The following is a 22,346-nucleotide window of genomic DNA, read 5'->3' on the forward strand; positions in this document are numbered from 1 at the left end:
TACAAGGAATCACCTCTTGCGCGTTGCGCCTCCTCGCTTAATTGAAGGAAAAAATTATATGGATGAGATTTGTTAGGAGGTGTTTACAAGCATCGTTCTCTTACCTAAGGGTCGACAAACTACACCGGCTCCGTGACTGCTCCGGCAGTAGCTTCGGTGAATTCCCCATCCGATATGATTGCAATGTGATATTGATGTCTCATTTCCCACACATCGCACGTCATCCAGCCATACCTGATCAGTTCCTTGTTGAAATCCTGCGTTACGAAATGCAAGTAAAGCTCCATCGTATCCAAGCTGGTGACAAATTACTTCAGCGTCATTTAAGTCCCATAAGTTGTCACAAATGGTTCCCCATACACCTTTGTATTGCACTTCAACAATACCAGAATGTGACGAATGGTAGGAATTAGCCAGACGGACAGCTGTTTAAGTGGAAAAAGAGGGTACAGTTAAGGAGACTCCTCAGTCTTGTACTGCGCATTCGGGAATCGAACACATGCAATGGACCAGGTGAAATGGTCTTTTGATCTTGAAGAAGGGCGACCGATATTCTTTTATTACGTAATTTTGGTGTTTAAAAAACTTACTTTCATTTGGAGAAATAAAACAAGTAACTAAATCAATAAATAAAACAAATCGGAAGGAAAGTGAAGATAGAGCTAAAAGCGTGCACGAAGCCCCTTGCTCGAGATTGCAAATTATGACCTTAAGAAACTTCGAAAGCATAGACTCAAGGAACGTTTGAGTCGATTTCGTTTAAAATTACGTGTTTTTCCAAAAAAATGAGGGGGATTTCTCGATATTCTTATTTGTTGTTTGGCAACTGATCTGTCAAATTTGCTGATCAAACTTTTTCCGATACGCATTACGTCGGAGGCCATTGCGGGAGATCTATTTTGAAAACGTCATTCCCCCGCACATATTTTTAGGTTGATAATCTCGCAAGCTTTGGACCAAATATCGGGGCAATCCGTATAGTTGACATACCCTATGAATTCGTTCAAAGAAAGCAAATTTGCATAAAAACGAAGTGGGTTCTTTTTAGCCTCTAAGTTTTCCCAACAATTCACGCCTTTGGGCGACCACATGTTAAGTTGTGTTAACACTCTGAAAAAACTCCAAATGCCGACCGCCAACAGAAACAATGAAGCGTCCTGTGGAGTCTCAGGAGACTTTCAGCTAAAACATGTTTTGCGGATAACCATCTAACAGTTACCCGCCACTGACCTTTATTTCAATTCTGCTGAACGACAATTTTGATTTCAAATCTTTTGTTTCAACTTGAAAGCGGCTTAAGCACGCCGCGGCAAACCTTAATGGTTGCTGATCGATTGTGAACAGCAAAGTTTACTCAAACTACGAGCCTTAATCCGTTTCGGTGACATTCAACCACCATTCCCCGTCATATTTCTTCACTTTTTACTTTCGCTTATGGACTCTTCTCCTTTTTAACTCTCTCTATTCGTAGAAAGATAGCAAAGACCTTTACCTTCAACAGAGATCATGAGATATTCAAGTGATTGAAGTCCAAGGACCAGGATGTTTTTCCGGAAGAAACTCTTGGAGAGTCATTTGTAATATGTTATGATTGGTCATGCTTAACTGGAATTTTTTCCCATTGCACTTCTATTAAGAAAATGCTAAACGAGATTTTTTTCTCAAAAATCAAGCTATTGTTGATCTAGGAAACGTCTTGTGAATAACAAATTATCAATTACATCTATTCAATGCCTGCACTGAAGATCAATGCCTGCACTGAAGAATGGAACGTCCTTAACTTGGATGATTATCACCTAGAAGTTAGAGCAAAAGGATAAGGCGCCATAGTGAGTTTTGAAGAGCTAGTGTTTTCAGCGTGAACTCTTTAGTTATTCAAGGGTAAGAATTATTGATATGGTAGCAGGTCATGATTGCGGGTGGTTGCCTTACCAGCAGATCGGCACACCACACCAGCGTCTTCAATATGTCCACAGCTGTGAACTCCCCATCCTCTGTGATTGCACTGCGCTATCACTGTCTCATTTCCTCCACATTTTACATCATCAAGCCATATCTGGCCAGTGCCTTGTCCAAATGCTGCATCACCGAGCGCTGATAAAGCTCCATCGTATCCAAGCTGGCGACAAACTACATCAGCGTCTTGTAAGTCCCACGAATTGTCACAAATGGTTCCCCAAGTGTCATTATACCATACTTCAACACGACCAGAAGACCGTGCATTGCTGGGGCTCACCAAACGAACTGTTATCAATGTGATAATATAAATTAGCTTGTTTTAAATCGTTTCGCAGAAGGAAAAATAGTTTTTCTAAACGTGAAGGATTATAGCTTTCTTCAAAATAAAAGGAAGCCTCTCACCGTGTTTTTTTAACCGTAAAGAGTCTATTAGACGAGACTAAACTGGAAGTCGAGGTTGGATCGTACATGTACCAGTCAACGTAAACTTCGCAAACTCGGTTTTCAAAACTACCTTGCATGTGTGCTGTTAATTAAGCCTCATATCTCTATATGAAACGATTAGAATCGGAAACGATTAGAATCCAGTCTAATCCAATCAAGGTAAGTCTCGTTTACTTATTCAATCCTATTCCGTCACCATGGGTCAAGTGAGACTTCACTGGCAACTGCGCTAAGTAAACGTATCACCTGAGCCCCGCCCTGCTACTGATAGAATATGCTCTGATGGAGCATATTTCCATGGTTCTAGGACGTGGAGCAAACTTTCGTGTTTGGAGGCATTTAAAAAATCTCGAGAGAAGACTCCCAAGAAAAGAAGAGGAACAACTGAGTTTGGCTCCAAAGACCGACTGACGTTATTGCAGGTATTCCTGTATTAATGGTGTTTCCCACGAGAGTCGACTTAGGAATTGTTTATTTCCCTTCTATTAAACCAGTGTGTTGGCCAATTTTAAGGTCAAAGCTGTTGAGTCTGTTAGCGTAACGCATTCCAAACTTAAAATGACTGATTAGTTAAGTACCTTAGACTCGACTTTGCTTTAAAAAAGAGTTTACGTTTGAGTTTTTGATTTGGCTCACCAGTTTGTACGCGTATTTCATTGATTAGAAATTTTCGCGAAGTCGACTTTAAATTCCCTTTAGTAAACTGACATGTGAAACAATGAAACAGAGAAATAAAAACAGGTAAAGAAACTGCATCTTTCGACAAATTACCTGGGAGCTTAAATTAAAGAAGAGGAAAGAGATCAGCGAACATTTGATGTAGGACGAAAAAAAGCTAGGGAGTGGGATACAAATCGGGTTACTGCAAATAGCGTATACACCAAACACATAGGGAGCAATTAACTATCATCATCCAGAATACGGGCGTACAAGGAATCACCTCTTACGCGTTGCGCCTCCTCGCTTAATTGAAGGAAAAAATTATATGGATGAGATTTGTTAGGAGGTGTTTACAAGCATCGTTCTCTTACCTAAGGGTCGACAAACTACACCGGCTCCGTGACTGCTCCGGCAGTAGCTTCGGTGAATTCCCCATCCGATATGATTGCAATGTGATATTGATGTCTCATTTCCCACACATCGCACGTCATCCAGCCATACCTGACCAGTTCCTTGTTGAAATCCTGCGTTACGAAATGCAAGTAAAGCTCCATCGTATCCAAGCTGGTGACAAATTACTTCAGCGTCATTTAAGTCCCATAAGTTGTCACAAATGGTTCCCCATACACCTTTGTATTGCACTTCAACGCTACCGGAATGTGACGAATGGTAGGAATTAGCCAGACGGACAGCTGTTTAAGTGAAAAAGAGGGTACAGTTAAGAAGACTCCTCAGTATTGCACTTTACATCCTGAATTACACATAGAAAGCAAGTAATCAGGTAATGAGAACATGCAATAGACGAGGTGCGATGGTATTTTGATCTTGAAGAAGCAGGGTGACCCATATTGTTTTATTACGTAATTTTGGTGTTTAAAAAATTCACTTTCATTTGGAGAAATAAAATAAATAATTAAAAAAAATAAATTAACAAAACAAACCGGAAGGAAACTAAAGACAGAGCTAAAAGCGTGCACGAAGCTCTTTGTTCGGGGTTGCAAATTATGACCGTTTGAATAACTTTGAAAGCAAAGACTCAAGGAACGTTTTGAGTCGATTTCGTTTAAATTTACTTGTTTTTCCACAAATCAAAAGTAACACTGTTCTATACGCTCGCAATTTTCTACCTGACGAGTATTTTGTTTTCAGTTTTACTCTAAAAGCTCTTGCTTCCAGCTACCGCAACAAGTAGTGCCAGTACATGCACAAATGGGTTAAGATTGGCTCATCAAACCTCTTACGCAAAAATAATATAGTACATGGGGTAATTAGACCATTTCAAACTGATCTCATAAAAATTGACACTTTCAGTGAAAATTGATCTCATCAAAAAACTGATCTCATAAAAATTGACACTTTCAGTGAAAATTGTTTTACAATCTATGTTTAAAAAATTGCAAATCGAAATTCAAAATGGTGGATTAAAAAAATTGACACTTACAGTGAAAACTTTTTCACAATCTATGTTTAAAAAGTTGGAAATCGAAAATAAAAATTGCGGATTAAAACAATTGACACTTTCAGTGAAAGTTTTTTCGCAATCTATGTTTAAAAATCTGTTTCAAACTGGTTCAAACCGGTTTTTCAAATATCTGACCAAATTTTAAATAAATCAATTTAAATAGCTTGTAAATCCTTGTGAGGAACCCAGCTGTTGAAATCATCATCATAACCCTTCCATTTAAACAGAGCTCGTTTATTCTTATAATCTCTCTTTATGACTTTATCAATTCTGAATCTTTCTCGTTTAGCTCTCAATAATTCAGGCTCGCAAAGACTTCCTCTAATTTCTTCGTAGTTCAAATCTTGTAATCGGTAGGTGATTGGATTCGTGTATTGTATTTTATCAATAGTGAATATCTCTTCTTTCCAATTTGGAGTGTAGCCTTCATCGAACAACTGTCTTTTATATTTTGATATTCAAACCTTATCACCAATTTTATATTTGGGTTTTGGTTTTGAAGTACTGATATCACCATACAGATTGAAATAAACTATTCCTTCATTCGACTTTTTGGAGGCTTCAATGGGTGTCATTTTCCTTGAATTGTGTTTGGTATTATTGTACTGACTCAGTATTTTTGGTAGAATGTTAAGATATTTGGTATTGCCTTGGATAGTAAACTGTTTCCACATCTTGTTTTTAATTGTACCAATCCAACGTTCGACAACAGATGATTTCTCTTCATTTTCAGTGGAATATAATTGGACATTATTTTTATTCAGCAATTCGTCAACGTCTTTATTGTAAAATTCTTTACCTTTGTCAGTCCATAAGAACTCTGGCTTTCTTCCTTCTTTGAAAATGGTTTTGAAAGCTTGGCTTATGGATTCACCCTTCTTATCTTTCAAAGGCTCAGTCAAACCGTATTTGCTGGATACATCAATGACCACAAGAAGATATCGATTGCTTTTGTTCCATTTACTGAACTTTTGCATTTCAACCAAATCTGCAGCCCATATTTCATCAATATGATTTACAATTATATGCCGCCAAATGAAGTTACGCTTGAGAGGTTTATGTAATTCATCCGCTAATTTTACTTGCCAGTTTTCTTCACACGACGGTTTTTTCCGTTTATTGACTTCCTTTGTTTTACACCAAGACCTAATTTCTGTTTGGTATTGATAGCATTTCTAGCAAGCCAATGACCCCATTGACGCTCATTCCATGGTACTGCGTCTAATGCTTTAACCATTTTACGATCAGCTTTATTTTCACATTTTCTATCGTCTTTAATAATAATAATAATAATAATAATAATAAAGGTTTATTAGCATTCCAAAAATGAAATGGCTCTTCTGTGCTAAAATTACTATACTATTCTACGTATGATGCACGATCCTCGCAGTAGAGAGCGCTATTTATGCAATAGCGAAAATCAGACCTGAAAAAAATCAGGCCTGTACAGGATTCGAACTACTGACATCTGCGATACTAGTGCAGCGCTCTACCAATTGAGCTAACAAGCCAACTGGGAGCAGGCCGTTAAGTTGATTCGTAATAATATAGTGAAAATCAGACCTGATTTTTTTCAGGTCTGATTTTCGCTATTGCATAAATAGCGCTCTCTACTGCGAGGATCGTGCATCATACGTATCTACAACCGCAGTTCAAAATATATGAACTTCATATATTCATTGTATATACTATTCTAATTACGCTATATCATATAATTTACAATAAATCACATTCTGATTAAGAATTAAAATATAAACAAGCTAAAAGGCCTGAGATTCATGTTTCTAATCTCTTTCCAGCGTTATTAAAAGATATGATGTCAAATTACTCTTAAAGGATCGAAACCAGGTCAGGCATACGATCAAAAATTAGATATATGGGTAGTAATCTATGGTTCGAAGGGATATCACAACGATATACCAGTTGAGCTTTGTGATGCGTGGTATTTGCTGTTCGATAGCGTACTGTACAGTTATCCACAAATGTCTTTAAATAATGAACCGAAGACGGCTAGGAATCCAGCGACTAAGAACTATGTTGACAATGTTCAAACATCTTTGCAAACAAACATTGATGCTAAGGCAAGTAAAACAGAATTAACGAATGCAATAAAAAAAGATTTGGTACAGAGGTAAACTAGCACATAATAATAAATCAAGGGTGTCGTTTTATGTTAATAGAACATCGAATCAGTACAAGAATTGCTCACAGAATGCGAGAAGATTATTAAAATTGAAAAGGAGCGAAGGAGCCACATGAAAGAATTGCAGAAGATTCTCGATAAACGTGAGCGAAGAGAAACAGTGAAAAGGTTGACTCTAGAGCACACGTTCCGGAAGCAATCAATTCCACTGAAGATTCCAACACCGCCAGAGAGTCAAGAAGATATTACTGAACTTGAAAGTGAAGATGATAAAGAATATCTTAAATGATGACTTTTCTTATTTTGTTTTCGAAGCTGGATTTATGATACTTTGTTATATTTCACGTTGATGCTTTTCGCTTCGATATTTGTTTGTTGTTAGATAAAACCTATTTGTAATTTTCATGTTTGATATCTTTTCTGAATATACTTAAAGATTATTTTATATACATAAATTATAATGGAAATGATTTCTCGTACTTTCAATAACACACAGATTGGCTCAATTCAAGTTTTGATTGATGAAAAAAATAACCCATGGTTTGTTGGAAAAGATGTTTGCACTATTTTAGGATATAAAGATAAGAAATATGCATTGAGGAAAAACGTTGATGAGGAGGATAATATTAAAAAAATTATTTTCAGGCCCTTTAAACAGGGGGGTGAAAATATTAACCTCCATGCTGAGGCCAGTAAAAATGACCGAAAAAGAGAAATGACCTTAATCAATGAATCAGGCTTCTATAGTTTAAATTTAAGAAGTGAAAAGAAGGGAGCCAAAAAGTTTAAAAGGTGGGTAAAAAAGTGAAGTTCTCCCATCAATCGAAAGACTGGGCAATATAAATTGTACAATAAAGAAGAAAAAAGTTTAATTTTGATTGACAGCGAGAAGTCATTACATTATAAAGTCATTGATTTTATAAGAAAGAATTATGATGGTTAGTGCCAAATAATTCCAGGACTTGGTGAATTACAAGATACTACTTATAAACGATCAGATGCCTACAGGAAAGGTTATACTTCTGGTCAACCTGAGATTCTATTATTATGTAACCATAAAGACTACAATGGCTTCGCTATTAAACTAAAGTCTCCAACAAATAATTTTGAAGTATCAGATAAACAAAAAGAAATGTTAGAGTCCTTAAAAGATAAAAAATATTAAAATCATGATATCATCAGATTATGATGAAATTATTAAAGAACTGGTATTATTCTTCGAAGACACAGTTTGAGGTGCAATATGTGTAGCCAGAAACTATGCTCAGATAGAACATTGATGGTTCATAAGACGGTAATACACCGAATTGAATTATCTAACCAATAGATATAAATGAGTGATCCACGTTCGAATCTTTGTGATAAGTTTCCTGTTCTTGCTATGGGATTAATTGTTGAAAAATATAATAGAAAACTAGAAGAAGCCAATAAAATTATGGAAGAAGCTAAGATGGAATTAAATGAAGGATTACTTGAAATAATGGAACAGACTTATAATACATGTCCTCCTATTGTTAAAGAAGTTTAAGTTTATATCTCATAACATGGTAATCAATAATAATCGTTGACAACATGTCTTGTTTGACTTTGATCTTTTCCGGTGCAAGCGGATAATCGTTATGTAAATCATGCATGCTTCCGAGTATTCAAGGTCCACTTCCAATATTAATCCCTTTTTACTTTCTTCTGTATAAACTCCAAGGTTTGTTTTATCTATTCGTTTTTGTGAAAGCCATTTGAATCCACCAATTGGAAGGTATTGCGACATAGCCCAACCATACTGATTATTAATATCAAGGTACATTGTATATTTCGAAGGTTCATTCTCATTATAATCTTTCATGTATTAGTTATTCGCTTTTCTCTATTGATTAGCAATGTAACTAGTACCTCCTCTCAAACCTTTTTCAATGAATTGGTACATGTCAATATCAGTCATCAATTCAAGTTTAATGCCAGTTATTTCAACATAGCATCTCAAGATAGTTCGGGGCTTGAGAAATAATGACAAGGGTCGAGTTTATAATATTGAAGACAAGTTTTTCTGAAATTCTCAAATACATCAGCTAACAAAAATATGTCAGACGTGAGGTAGAAATCACGATAATCACCCATTTACTTTAACTTGAAAGTATTCCATACATTTTTAGTATGTTCATATTCATCGTCTGAGATATGTTCATTTTTTAGTATGCTGTAAAATTCATCTTTAGTTGGTAATTCTATGTCATTGAATTTATCAAAGCTGTCCATGTAATCATAAGGATAAACACCTTTTTGAGTCACAAGATTGAATTTTGTGTTCTTAAATTTTTTTAATGTATATTTGAAAGCCTCTGTGGGAAGATTATGAACTAGTTTATCAAGACCTGAACTCATGAATTGAAAGCTATCAATAAAAGTAAGATGATTCCTAAGTATGAAAGCCATATACTTTTCCATGTTATTTGGGACTGCATTGATACACATTTGACATTCCTCTCCGTTTTTATTTGTGTATTTATTATTGTTAACAATTTCTCCAATTTCTTGCATGATAAAGTGGGAATCATATCCTCTCGAATTGTGAAAGATTACAGGTATTTTATCACTGATCCGAAAATTAAGGTTACAATCCTGATGAGCCGAACCTCTGTATTTTCCAGTCACATGACAGTGATCTCTAACCCAAATGACTTTATCCGTATATTTCTCTTCGCAGATGTGGCACTTGTCAGCTTTTTGGAATTTTTCTTCATCTTCTTTTGTCATTTTTAGAGGTTGATTAAATTTGGATTTAATAATGTTTTTACAATATTTTACCTCTTCAAGCATCTGTTCCATGAATTTGTAAATAGCTTTCTCACAACGATAGATTTTAATAGGTTTTATATATTTATCATCACAAGTGCAAACAACCTTATAGTCATATCCACAGTCAGTATGTTTTGATAAGCTTCAGTGAAAGATTCATAATCAGCTGGCTTAGAACTTTGTACTTTTTCTGTTATTGCTTCAAAATCGGCATGGATAACAAATGGTACAGGTAGTTCCTTGTGATAATGATTGAATCTCAATATGTTGTTATCTCTAGTCGGCATCTCCATTTATTATGAGACAATTAGCTTTATGATTAGTTAATACCTTTTCAGAGCTGAAACACTGCAAACAGTACATGCAAAAGTGCTTTTTCTCTTTGTGTTTCGTTTGGTTATACATAAATCTATTGAAATCTTTTATTATTACATAATGTGAGTTTTTCTCTTCTGTTATTTATAAAAGATTCAAATGATCTTCATTTGTCTCCTTGCTGGCATATATTGGATATCACTGTTTATTATCATAGCCGAATACATTGGTATTAATATTGTTTTGCTTCTCTATTTTATTGATTTGTTTAATAGTTATTGGAAATTCAATTCCTGAGTAATGCAATTTTTGTATGTAAGCTTTGTCGACTTTTTTAATCCGCTGAGGACACTTCTCTTGTGGATTTAAGTGTCTAATATGACACCAACGAAATCACTCATTATCCGTATTTTTCACATTGATCAATCCTTTTTTATGATGCCTTAGTTCTGGTGGAAGTTGAATATAAGAAGATTCCCTTGTAGGATTATATATGACAGTATTCAGGTAGTGATTATCAACAGATTGGATACGCCAGCCAGATCCCTCTGAAATCCATTGTGCAATTTGATTTGATATATGTTGCTTTGTTGATTGTAAAGAGTCTCCTATTTCTGTTTCATTTATTATTGTCTAAGGTGCACTATTAAAGTATGCTGTTTTTGTCTGCACTTCATCATCACTAATATGCTTCTCAAAGGTGATCTTTAATGCCTCTGCGAATTTGAGACCTTTCATATTGTACAATATCTTTTTAATATATTGACCAACAACCAATCATTTTCTATGTACTATTTTAAAAACGAGCAGTAGTGTTTTATCGGGTTTAAAAACACGAGGCGTAGCCGAGTGTTTTTAGACCCGATAAAACACGTACTAAAGACCCGTGCCTCTCTAGGGATTTTTCCAAACGTTATATGAATGCATTAAATAGCTTCAAAGCTCGTACCTCTCTAGGGATTTTACTAAACGTGTTTTGAATGCATTAAAAGTTAATTACATACAGAGGGGAAAAGTGCTCCTTGTTCGGCTGCTGTTAAAGTTCAGAAAGGTTTTCCTTGAAATGCCGCCCAAACGCGTGTTTCGAGAACCAAAAACTGCGAAGGAAGACAAAGATTACTTGGATAGTTGTGTTCCAAGGGCTAAAAGAACGAATTTCTGTAAGATAAACTTTGTTGTTTACTGCAGTTAATGTTTTTGTATGCTGCCTTTTGGGGAATAATTTGGTATTATAATTAACGTAATCTTTATATAAAGATCTCTAGTGATCTTTATATAAAGATCACAGTAATCATATTTCATTAATGACGATTTCATTAATAATGATCAGTGATGATTTTGTTGTTTATGAATTGTACCCCGATTTCCCCCGTGACCGAAATCAAAACCCTCTCCGGGCTTTTCAGAATGATCATTCTAGACCGGCTATAAAGGTTCATACACGTGATCGATTTGCCTCGTGTGATAGGCTAATAAGCTCATGAATCATTAATGAGTTTTTGAAGTTTATTTCATATGATTTAGTGAATCCTTTTAAAGCCTTGTTTGTCTCGTCGATTCTTGTTCTTGGTAATGGAATAGGCTTTTTCGTTCTTGGCAGGGAAACAGGCTTATAATCATCTCGAAACTCTGGAGGTGGATCAATAATATTTTCTTCATAATCTTGCACCATCTGTTGAAAATTTTTGAATGATGGATCGAATTTAATTTTCTTGTTGAGTCTTTTGGGTTAATATCTTGGAACAGGTGTTGATAGCTTTACTATCATGTCAATAAGTTGGTCTTTGGTTAGATTTTGTAATTCCGGTTTATTCATATTTTGTATAAGTAATTTTGTATACGTAATTTTTCTTTAAGTATATTTTGGTTTTTTTGTCGGATTTTGTGATTCGATTTTATTCATATTTTGTATAAGCAATTTTTCTTTAAGTATGTTTTAAGTATTTAAAAAACCGGTTTGAACCAGTTTAAACCAGTTTATTTTTGGAATCCGCCATTTTGAATTTCGATTTCACTGAAATGTTCACTGAAAGTGTCAATTTTTATGAGATCAGTTTTTGATGAGATCGATTTTCACTGAAAGGGTCAATTTTTATGAGATCAGTTTTTGATGAGATCAATTTTCACTGAAAGTGTCAATTTTTATGAGATCAGTTTTTGATGAGATCAATTTTCACTGAAAGTTTCAATTTTCATGAGATCAGTTTGAAATGGTCTAATTACCCCATGTACTATACTACTACTGCACTGTGACCTACCTTTTTATTATAGTTTTCGAAACAGACATTGAAAGGAAACGTGAGGAAAGTTTTGAAAAAAAATCATGAGGAATGACCTTAATGACCTTTCATATGGCGAGGAAGTAAAAGACTAATAAAATTTGGAGAGGAGATAGGGAACGTCGTTAAACGTGTTATTTAAGAGTAATCACAATTATATTTCATCAAATCTGTTCAATAGTTTGATATGATTAGAGTAAACCTGGATATATTTGGCCGTTTTACGGCTAACGGTTAACCCCATTGAGACATTCTGGTTAATAGTTCTTTTTTTTCCTCCAACGTTCAGACCAACAAAATCAATTGGAGATTTCAAAGAAATTGTTTTACTAAATTTATCATAACAACGTTACATCTCTATAAAAAAGTCTAACTTCAGACTAATTTCTGAACTTAGAATACTAGGACTTTTGAACTGAACTGAGGTCAAAAGCTTATGGTCTAGAAAGATCAGGTATGTCCGAGAGCTTTGGTTGATAAGAGGGTGCAACTAGCCAATCAGAATTTACTTCCTAATATAGGTTTATTTATTTTTTAAATAGATTACTGAATGTGTAATTGTAACTTTACCGCTGTACGAAGCAGAGATACGTTATAAAATTGCACTTTCAGACTGCAAACTCGACCATAGTTTAGGGAACTGACCAAACATATATTTATAAAACGATACAAACCGCAAAGTTATTATTCGAGGGGCCTTGGATGCTTTGCAAGTTCAATTCACGGCCAAGTTTATTGCTAGTCCTCAATAACTGTGAAATGTTCAGTAAGCAACCGTGGACGATAATCCTACTCTTGTACGTTGGATCAGCAGTGATCTAATCGGCCCAAAATAACGAATATAAATATAGAGGCAAGACCGATACAACGAAGATAAGTTTTAAGACGGAGCACTATATTTCGGCGGGCCAAACCAGCCTTCTTCAGGTATCATCCCCGAGACGAAGTCGAGGGGATTATTCGACAATATTCACCGAACCTGAGGCGAATAATTGTTTTAGTATAATTTTAGAACTGAGCAACACAGAAATTTCTAAAATCATAACATTTTAGTAACATTTATTAACGTTTTATTTTAACATTATATAAACCGCGTGGAGCGCTTTATATAGCGTCTTAGTATAATTTCAGAGCTGAGCAAAGAGGTTTCCGGCAATATGAGGTCGAGCGGTTCCTTATATGACGCTATAGAAACCGCTCCACGCGGTTTATATAAAATGTTAAAATAAAATGTTAATAAATGATACTAAAAGATTATGATTTTAGAAATTTCTCTGTTTTTCAGCCGTGAAATTATACTAAAAGAGTTCTTCGCCTCAGGTTCGGTGAATATTGTCGAATAATCCCCTCGACTTCGTTTCGGGGACTATTCGACGATATTCACCTCGCCTTCAGTGAATAATTGTTAAATATAAAGAACCGCTCGACCAATCAGATCGCTGGAAACTCTTTGCTCAGCTCTGAAACATACTAATAAAGAATCCGTCAAATTCCCCGCGTATACCTTTCAATTTTCAAAAAACCCTTATCTCAAGAGCAAGCGACAGTGTCGTCGGCATGCTCTTTCATAGAGCAGGCTACAATAAGCCAATCAGAATCCTCCTTAGAATGGTTCAAGTAATTTGATTGGTTAGACAAGACTGAATCTGTCAAAAAATGTCAAACCATCAAAGTTCACAATCTGCAGTAGTTGACAAACTGAAATAGTTCGGTGGACCGAATTTAGCACTTTTGCTTGAAGTTTTCTAGTATTAATACGAAATCTGAACGTGAAATGTGCTATATAAAAACACGCAAGTTTATTCACATGACAATTGAAAACAAACTGTTCAAAGCTTGTGTTTTATGTATGAACGATAGCCGAATTCACAGGAACAAGATTTCTTGCCTCCGACTAAATGCATTGGAAAGGATATCAGAACAAGCTCTTATTTCGGTTAACTCGAAGGGCGGCCAATGTAATTTTTCAGGCTTGCTTCCACGACCGGAGATCGCCATGATAAGCTAGCTGCTATGGACCTCAGCATGATCGCAGTCACTCTGACATCATCATGATATATTTTGATATATTTTCAAGTTTCACCATACCTGTTTTGTTCTGTTTTCTTTTTTAACACACTAAACTATGTATGATGCACGATCCTTCGCAGTAGATAGCGCTATTTATGCAATAGCGAAAATCAGACCTGAAAAAAATCAGGCCTGTACGGGATTCGAACCACTGACCTCTGCGATACTAGTGCAGCGCTCTACCAATTGAGCTAACAAGCCAACTGGGAGCAGGCCGTTAATTTGATTCGTAAGAAACCCGTGATGATAAATCAGATACAATGAATATATGAATTTCATATATTCAGTCAGTCAGTGGTTCGAATCCCGTACAGGCCTGATTTTCTTCAGGTCTGATTTTCGCTATTGCATAAATAGCGCTATCTACTGCGAAGGATCGTGCATCATTTTAGTCTACCGTTTTATACATGAGCCTCTGGCTCGGGCAATTGGGCAACCATGCCTCACGTTAGACAATAAAGTTTGATCGATTGATTGATCATACGTATTTAATACTGCAGTTCAAAAATATATGAACTTCATATATTCATTGTACACTAAACTATATACAACTATATACACACTATACGAGTGTTGGCTGTGTTTTAATTTATGTTATCGAGGTAAGTTTACAATCTAACTAAGCGTGAAAACATTCAAGATTAGGACTGTCCATTTCGCTTTCTCTATAAGGATTTGCGTCTCTGCACGCGTTCTATTATGCCTTTTACTGCAATTTACGGCGCTTAGCATGTTTACAAACCTTTGCTTGGTTATTCCATTGCTACTTACCTGCTCGCTTATTCCGTAGTTTTACTTTCAATTAACGGAAAAAGCTAGACAAAGTACAAATTGGCAGACGGTGTGACAGCTTTCGCTCAACTTTATACTCTATTCTCTGATATAGCACGCCCTTTTAACCAACGGCAGGCGCGTTGTATCAGACCTTAGTATAATAGAAAAATACATCTAACGTGAAGCTTTTGCTGCCCTTGATTTGCTTACTTTAAAAACGTCTAGGCACACAGGGTAAGCTTCAAGAAGGTCTCTCCACTTATTATCTTGAAGCCATTCCTTCTCTTGCGACTTCGGCCCCTTCCCGCTGTTTTTCTAACAGTCTAATATTTGATGATACTTTTGAATAAACGCGTGTAATTCTCAGTATTTTAATTCATATAATGTAGGTGCTATGTTCGTAGGAATCGACATACTAGCAAGTATTCCTAAAGAGATTTAAGGATGGACAGCACGACCCGTAAAAAAAATTAGACGACCCGTACGGGTAGTGCGATTCGTCAATACATTAGACGATTCGCACGGATCTTACGAATCGACATACCGACCATGCCAGCAACCAAAACATTGAGGAATCCCTAAAGCGATTTACGGATGGACAGAACGACCCGTAAATACATTAGATGATACGCACGGATCGTACGAATCGTAGACGATCTATACGGATAAAAACTACCTTGGCCTGAAAGACATTTCAGTGACATTCAACGCGGTTCGACAGCTTGACCTTACGACTCGTGAATACATTAGACGATTCGTGCTAGTCGTTCAACAAGAAGAGACCTTACAAGTCAGTTTTGCGACTCACTCGTTACGATCCATGGGATTGGACAACCCTCAACCAGTGAGCCATGACACGAAATAAACACGACTAAAGACAAAAACTGTCTATTTTTGCATTTATGATATACAAAGTAATTAAATGATTTCTCTTGTGCATTTTAGGATAAATTGACGACAAATTGTCTTCGCCCCGCTTGCTCGAGCAATTTGTTTACCCTTTGAAGACTTTTTCTAGGTTAGTTTATCCCACATTTCAATCGAAATCATGCGGAAGCCTGTACAAATTCATTAATTCGTTTCATTGATTAACATGAAAACAAATGATAATATAATGTGTATGTACCTGTAGGTCGGCACACAATTCCAGCGTCATCATTATGTCCACAGTTGTGAACTCCCCATCCTCCATGACTGCACTGTTCTATCAGCGTCTCATTTCCTACACAATTAACGTCATCCAGCCATATCTGGCCAGTTCCTTGTCGAAATGTTGCATTACCTGGAGCTGATAAAGCTCCATCGTATCTAAGCTGGCGACAGACTACATCAGCGTCCTGTAAGTCCCATGAGTCATCACAAATGGTTCCCCATGTACCATTGTAATGCACTTCCACTCGACCAGAAGATGGCGAATCGGTGGGACTCACCAAACGAACTGTTGCTGCGATAAAAAAAATTAGCTGAAGGCCGCGACAAAACTGGTGCATTCATAAAATTCAAGTTGCCATCATGATTATGTGCCGGGAATAAAATTTAAAACTACCGACGGCTCACTGATAAACCCTTTTTCTTTTATTTAGTGCTGTACAATCACAAAAAACAAAGCGAAACATTTTGCAGGAAGAGAGAAAAAGAGGATAGGTTAGAGTTAGGATACGAGGAAAAAAAACTGGTTTGCTATTCCAAAACTTTACCATGTCGTCAAATATTTTGTGACAAATCTTACTCTTACAACATTGAGATTCATTAAAATGACTGCTTTCTTAATAGTTTTAAACAGTTTTCCATGGAACTAGAAATTTAGACGCATTATGTTCTCATCAAAACAAAAAAAGGGCCTATAGTAATAATTTGAACAAGTAGAAATTTTTCTTCTCAACAACGGTCTGTCTGATGGAACTTTAAAGATATTGAATCTGCAGACTTTTAAAAAAAAGGTGTTAAGCAAGGTTGCACTTGAACGTTCCGCCATATGTCATTAGTTTAGTGAAAGATGCTTCTTATTCTTCTACGTGAAAGCATCAATTTAAAGGGGAGGAATAGAATTGAGGTTTTTCTTTAAATTGGTATTGTTGTGCTAACTTTTACGTGCATCGCACTATACCTTTGGATGCGCAAACTACTCCAGCGTCTTCATAATGTCCACAGTTGTGAACTCCCCATCCACTGTGAGCGCACTTCGCTATCAACTTCTCATTTCCTATGCATCTGACGTCATTCAGCCATATCTGACCAGTTCCCTCTCCAAATGCTGCATTACCAGGTGCTGATAAAGCTCCATTGTATCCAAGCTGACGACAGACTACATCAGCATCAAGTAAGTCCCAACGGTCGTCACAAATGGTTCCCCATGTACCATTGTGTTGCACTTCCACACGACCAGAAGATGGCGAATCGGTGGGACTCACCAAACGAACTGTCGGTTATAAAAACGTAGATATTCTTTAGTTAGCTGAACATCTTCGGTGCTCATCGATTGTTTCCTTGAATATAACTATGCAGGAAATGAAGAGCTACCCATAAAACGAATGGGGGACCCTTACGATATATATATTTTTTGACATATTTTTTTTGTTTTTTTTTTTATGTGAAAATAATTTTTATTCAATTTTACAAAATTTTTACAGTACTCGACAACACACTGTAATAAAATGCATAACTTGCAATACTGCTTGCTTGCACTAATAACAATACACTATATCACGGCTAATCACATAACATTACTTACGGTATTTACAATACTGGTTACTTACACTACTAGGAATTACAATACTTTTCTTGCATTATTCACATCTCTTTTTTATTCCTTAATTGTTATTATTATTTCGCAATTGCACACGATATGAACAAAAAGCTAAACAAAACAAAACAAAAAAAGAACACACGAAAAGGTTTGTTGACAATATTTGTATTTAACTATCTTAAATTCAATTCTCAATTTTCCATTTCATTTTTATCCTATTGTTTATCGAATTCCTGTACTCAGTTTCTTTTCAGGCAAATCTTCTTTACTTATCTATTAAATTTAACGTTGTAGTCCAATCACCTGAAATTATTAAGTTAGACGAATCAGTTAAAGACATTATTTTTTTAAGTAAAAAATTCGATGAAGGCAATTCGTTCACGATAATTGGTGGGTGTTCGGGCCCGGACCCGCAGTGGGAGGATATATATCACGCCCCCCAGTGAGACTGGACTTGTGATGGTACCACCCTACTAAGGACATTTTTGATGCGTTAGTATTATGGGATCTAGGAACATGTGCTTTTCGCTTGAAGTTAGCAGTCTATTCGTTAGATTAAAAGGGGTGATTTAAACCGTTGCAGGCGTGTAGCGTGGTCATTTTTTCAAGTACGCACAATTACATATGATCTAGAAACCTAAGTAAACTGAGCGAAAAATACTGCGTTCTTTATTTCTTGTTGGAAATAGTTGTGTGAATACAAGCAAAAAACAAAGCGTCTTGCCCTTATTTTGAGCAAACTTGGCGCAAACACAACATTGTTTTCAAAATTTTCTGGTCACTTCAAGTAAGCACGTGCGTATCTGCGTATAGGACGCTACGCGCCTGCGTTGTCGAAAGTTGAAGTTATTTAGTAGTCTGAACAAAACAGTGCGAGCATAAATGTTAACAGCGTTGAAGCTGGTCTCACCTGGCGTTTTGATACGTAATATTAAAAATCTTCCATTCGTATCAAGCTCTACTATCTCTGCGTGAATTGGAGAATTTGCTTTTATGAGTACGCAAACGTCTTTTGAATGATCGGTACCGTGTGAATAGAAAATTTGGCCACCCCACTCCGCCGACCAGATCCTCTCATCTTTAGGATTAGAGAAAGTTTCTTGAAGGAGGGGAGCAACTTCAGAATACCCGGCCACTCACGCCCTTTATAAATCGAGTGCTCCCGTGGTCCGCAGTCCGAAGTCGGCTAACAAATAAAATGTACTTGCTAAGATAAAGAATAAAGTGCTACCGCTGTCCGCCCTACCGAAGTCGATAAATAAGTAGTAAACTAATAAATAAGTAGTAAAGTAATATGTAAACTCAAGTGCTACCGCGGTCCGCACTCCCGCAGTGGATGAAGAAGTATTAAACTAATTTTTAAACTGAAGTGCTACCGCGGTCCGCAGTACCAAAGTGGATGAATATGTATGAAATGAAGCTTTAAAATGAAGTGCTACTGCTATCCGCACTACTGAAGTAGATGAATATGTAGTAATGTAATTTTTAAACTCAAGTGCTACCGCGGTCCGCACTCCCGCAGTCGATGGATAAGTATTAACTAATTTTTAAACTGACGTGCTACCGCGGTCCGCACTCCCGCCGTGGATGAATAAGTATTAAACTAGGTGTTCAAATGAACTGCTACCGCGGTCCGTAGTACCGCAGTCCTTGAATAAGTAATAAAGTGAGCTCTAAACTAAATTGCCATACGCTAAAACCCTATAAAGAAATACGTTAAAAGCCTAAAACCTAACCCTAACCCAAAACCCTAACCCGAGGGTTATGAGTGTTTCAAAATATCCTGAAATAAAGCATTGTAATAACTATGTGGAAGCTTAAAAGATGTGAAATACAAGAAAATTAGCCAATAGAGGTTTCCCACTGACGTCACGTATGCCGTAGCAACCATGTTGGGTACCATCTTGAAGGTCAGGTCTTCCAATGTTAACAAGCGATTCTGACAATGTCTGCGAAAAAAACTTACGTTTCAACGCTCGATCCGCTCGATAAAGAGAAATGTGTGCAAAAAATAGCTTGTATAGACAACATTGATCCGTTTGAGATCGCAAATAAGGAATGATCGTCAAATGTTAGCGATTTTCCACCGATAACTTACGTGGACCTCGTGAACCATCTAGTCCTAAATTCACTGGACGAAAAAATTAGGATGTTTATGAAGACAGTTTAAAAAGAATTTCGTCTCTTTAGATTTTGCAAACGAAATTTTAGGCCTTGAATTCTAGCCAAAAGGTACTTTGTAGTGCTTCCCAATAATGCTAGCTGAGTGGCTGCAAATCCTTTAGAAGATCAATTGTAAGTTTAAAGCGCTTTGACAACCTACAATCCAAAAATGTTTGATGGTTTTACTCCCTCGAAATGGGTATATTTTCAACTGAACTGGGTTTCCTTGATACAGCGACGTTAACGTTAATAGTAATTTTTCTCATTGCTTTACCACATGGTTGGCTCTTGAAACAATGATTTCTTTTGTTCAAAGGTTGGAAAAATTTGATGGAACATCAAAAGAAATTTGATATTAATGTTTGTAGACCAGATACATCACTATAAGTGATGAGCCAGCTCTAGGAAATCACTCGGGTGTAATAATACACTGATGGGTAGACCCTTAATATATCAGGTCTATAAGGAAGCATTTGGTTACACAACAACCCAAAATGACCCACCAAGAGGTTCAGGGAAAAAATCCTTGCCAAAATGAATTGCCAACCCCTTCCCCAAAGAACAAAATAGTTGGACCCTTACAGTAATTACCTAGAAAAATAGGGCTACACTGCATTCATGTGTGTCACATTAAGAGCAGCCCCTTTGCAACAGCTGAAGGAGCACTTCTAGTAGGTTTTTTTTTTATTTTTTATTTTTGGCAGTCTGTGTGTTGCCTCTAAGAAAACACTGGGTTACATCACCATTTGCTGGTGCCCAAATTACACAGTCCCTAAAAAATAGAAGTCACACTCATCAATACTGCTCCAAATAACAATAATAGTTAATTCACTCCCAATAATTAAATTTTATAGTAAAGTACACAATCAGTGCATTGATATTTATGGGAAATGCATGGAAACACAACCCCAAATAGAAAACAAAACAAAACAGGTGATATTCTGGTACAAAAAATTCTGCCCCTGAAAATGAAATAAACCAGACACAAGAGTGGCAGGGCTCACTCCCTGCCAAGGCAATATAAATTTGTAATTCCAATATGCATTGACTTGTATACAAGTCCCCACGACACTGTAATGCAATGTGCTTCCATGGGTATATGCTCCAATTAACCAGTAATTTCAAGGTTTATCAAACTCAATTAACCTTAAAAGTCAAACTTATTCCAGTGAAAAAGTTTGCATGCAAACTAGTCTGGTTTCCCATACTAGAAAATTCAATTTCGGGAAAGCCACAAATGAAACATTACTCACTTCCGAACACCAGAGAAGCACTGAGTGGCAAGATGTGCCATTTTGCCAGCTGCCAACCTTCGATGTGCCATCGAGAAAGTTTTAAGTGCTTCAATGGGTATGCTCTGATGAACTGGTAATTTCAATGTTCACATCTATCTCAAACAACCTTAAAACTCAAACTTACTCCAGAGAAACAGTTTGCATGTAAACTATTCTGGTTTACAATACCAGAAACTACAATTTCAGGAAAGCCACAAATGAAACATTACTCACTTTGAACAACAGATAAGTCCTGATTGGCGAGACTTAACATTGAGAAAGCCTTCAGTGCTTAATAAGGACTACTTAGGATTTCGATTTGAGTCTTTTAGACAAAAGATCGAGCGCTTTTTCGCCTTGATGGACTATAACACTTGGGAAACAATAATATCCCTTCTTGTCGCGATTTGAGCGGTTGAAACAACCGACAACAGAGCAAAAATTGTCCATCTTTACTTCAGCCCATCGGTTCGTCTTCTGTTTTCCGCGAGAAGTTGACCTTCAAGATGGCCGTGAATGCGTTGCTATGGAAACGCGACGTCATGCGGGAAACCTCTATCGACTGCGGGACTACGGTAGCAAGGAAGAACAAGATGAACACCAACTCGTATGATGCAAGCGGAATATTTTGTGATGTTTAATATCGTCGGCATCCGTTCGTATCGAGAGACGAACCTCAACACTTACTACGATGTTTAATATAATGCAGATATTAGGTAAAGGATATGCAAGCGGTATATTTTGTGATGTTTAATATCGTCGGCATCCGTTCGTATCGAGAGACGAACATCAATACTAACTACGATGTTTAATATAATGCAGATATTAGGTAAAGTATGTCGACTGCGGTACTGCGGTAGCAGGATTTGATGAATGATTTTTCAGTGGCCGGGAATTCTGAAGTTTAGCCGTGTAAATATTTGCTTTTTGTTTTTTCAAATATGAGAATATCGATCTTCTTTATTCTTGATTCCTTCAGCCTCTAACATTGAACGTTAAGAATTTCACAGTATGCATTGAAAAAACAAGAACCAATCAACACTACAAAATAGTTAACGGATAAACTAAAACAATTACTTACCTCCCCTGGGAAATTACCGATCAACCGGCCTAAAGCCTACACTCCAAGGTGCTATCTCGAGAGGTCAGAGCACAATATACTAAAAAAGGTATGCAAAAATCCGGACGAGTTGTTTAGTATTCTTATTTTTTTTTCTTCCTCCCTTCGAGCAATCATGTCTAGAGTTAAAGGGTTCTTAGATCA

At 36.5% G+C, this 22,346-nt stretch overlaps 1 protein-coding gene across 1 annotated transcript in view; it reads right to left on the reverse strand.

Annotated features, from left to right (window-relative positions):
- Positions 1-22,346, reverse strand: part of LOC148726999 (scavenger receptor cysteine-rich domain-containing protein DMBT1-like) — a 44,203-nt gene that overhangs the window by 7,139 nt on the left and 14,718 nt on the right. Inside the window, exons 3-7 of the mRNA XM_088727254.1 lie at positions 17,007-17,318; positions 16,026-16,343; positions 3,435-3,755; positions 1,933-2,244; positions 105-425 (exon numbers count right to left, since the gene is read on the reverse strand). Coding sequence (XP_088583380.1) covers positions 105-425; positions 1,933-2,244; positions 3,435-3,755; positions 16,026-16,343; positions 17,007-17,318 — 1,584 coding nt within the window. The remainder of the gene's footprint in view (positions 1-104; positions 426-1,932; positions 2,245-3,434; positions 3,756-16,025; positions 16,344-17,006; positions 17,319-22,346) is intronic.

This window comes from Stylophora pistillata, chromosome 7 (genome assembly GCF_964205215.1).
Source record: "Stylophora pistillata chromosome 7, jaStyPist1.2, whole genome shotgun sequence".
Classification (NCBI taxonomy): domain Eukaryota; kingdom Metazoa; phylum Cnidaria; class Anthozoa; order Scleractinia; family Pocilloporidae; genus Stylophora; species Stylophora pistillata.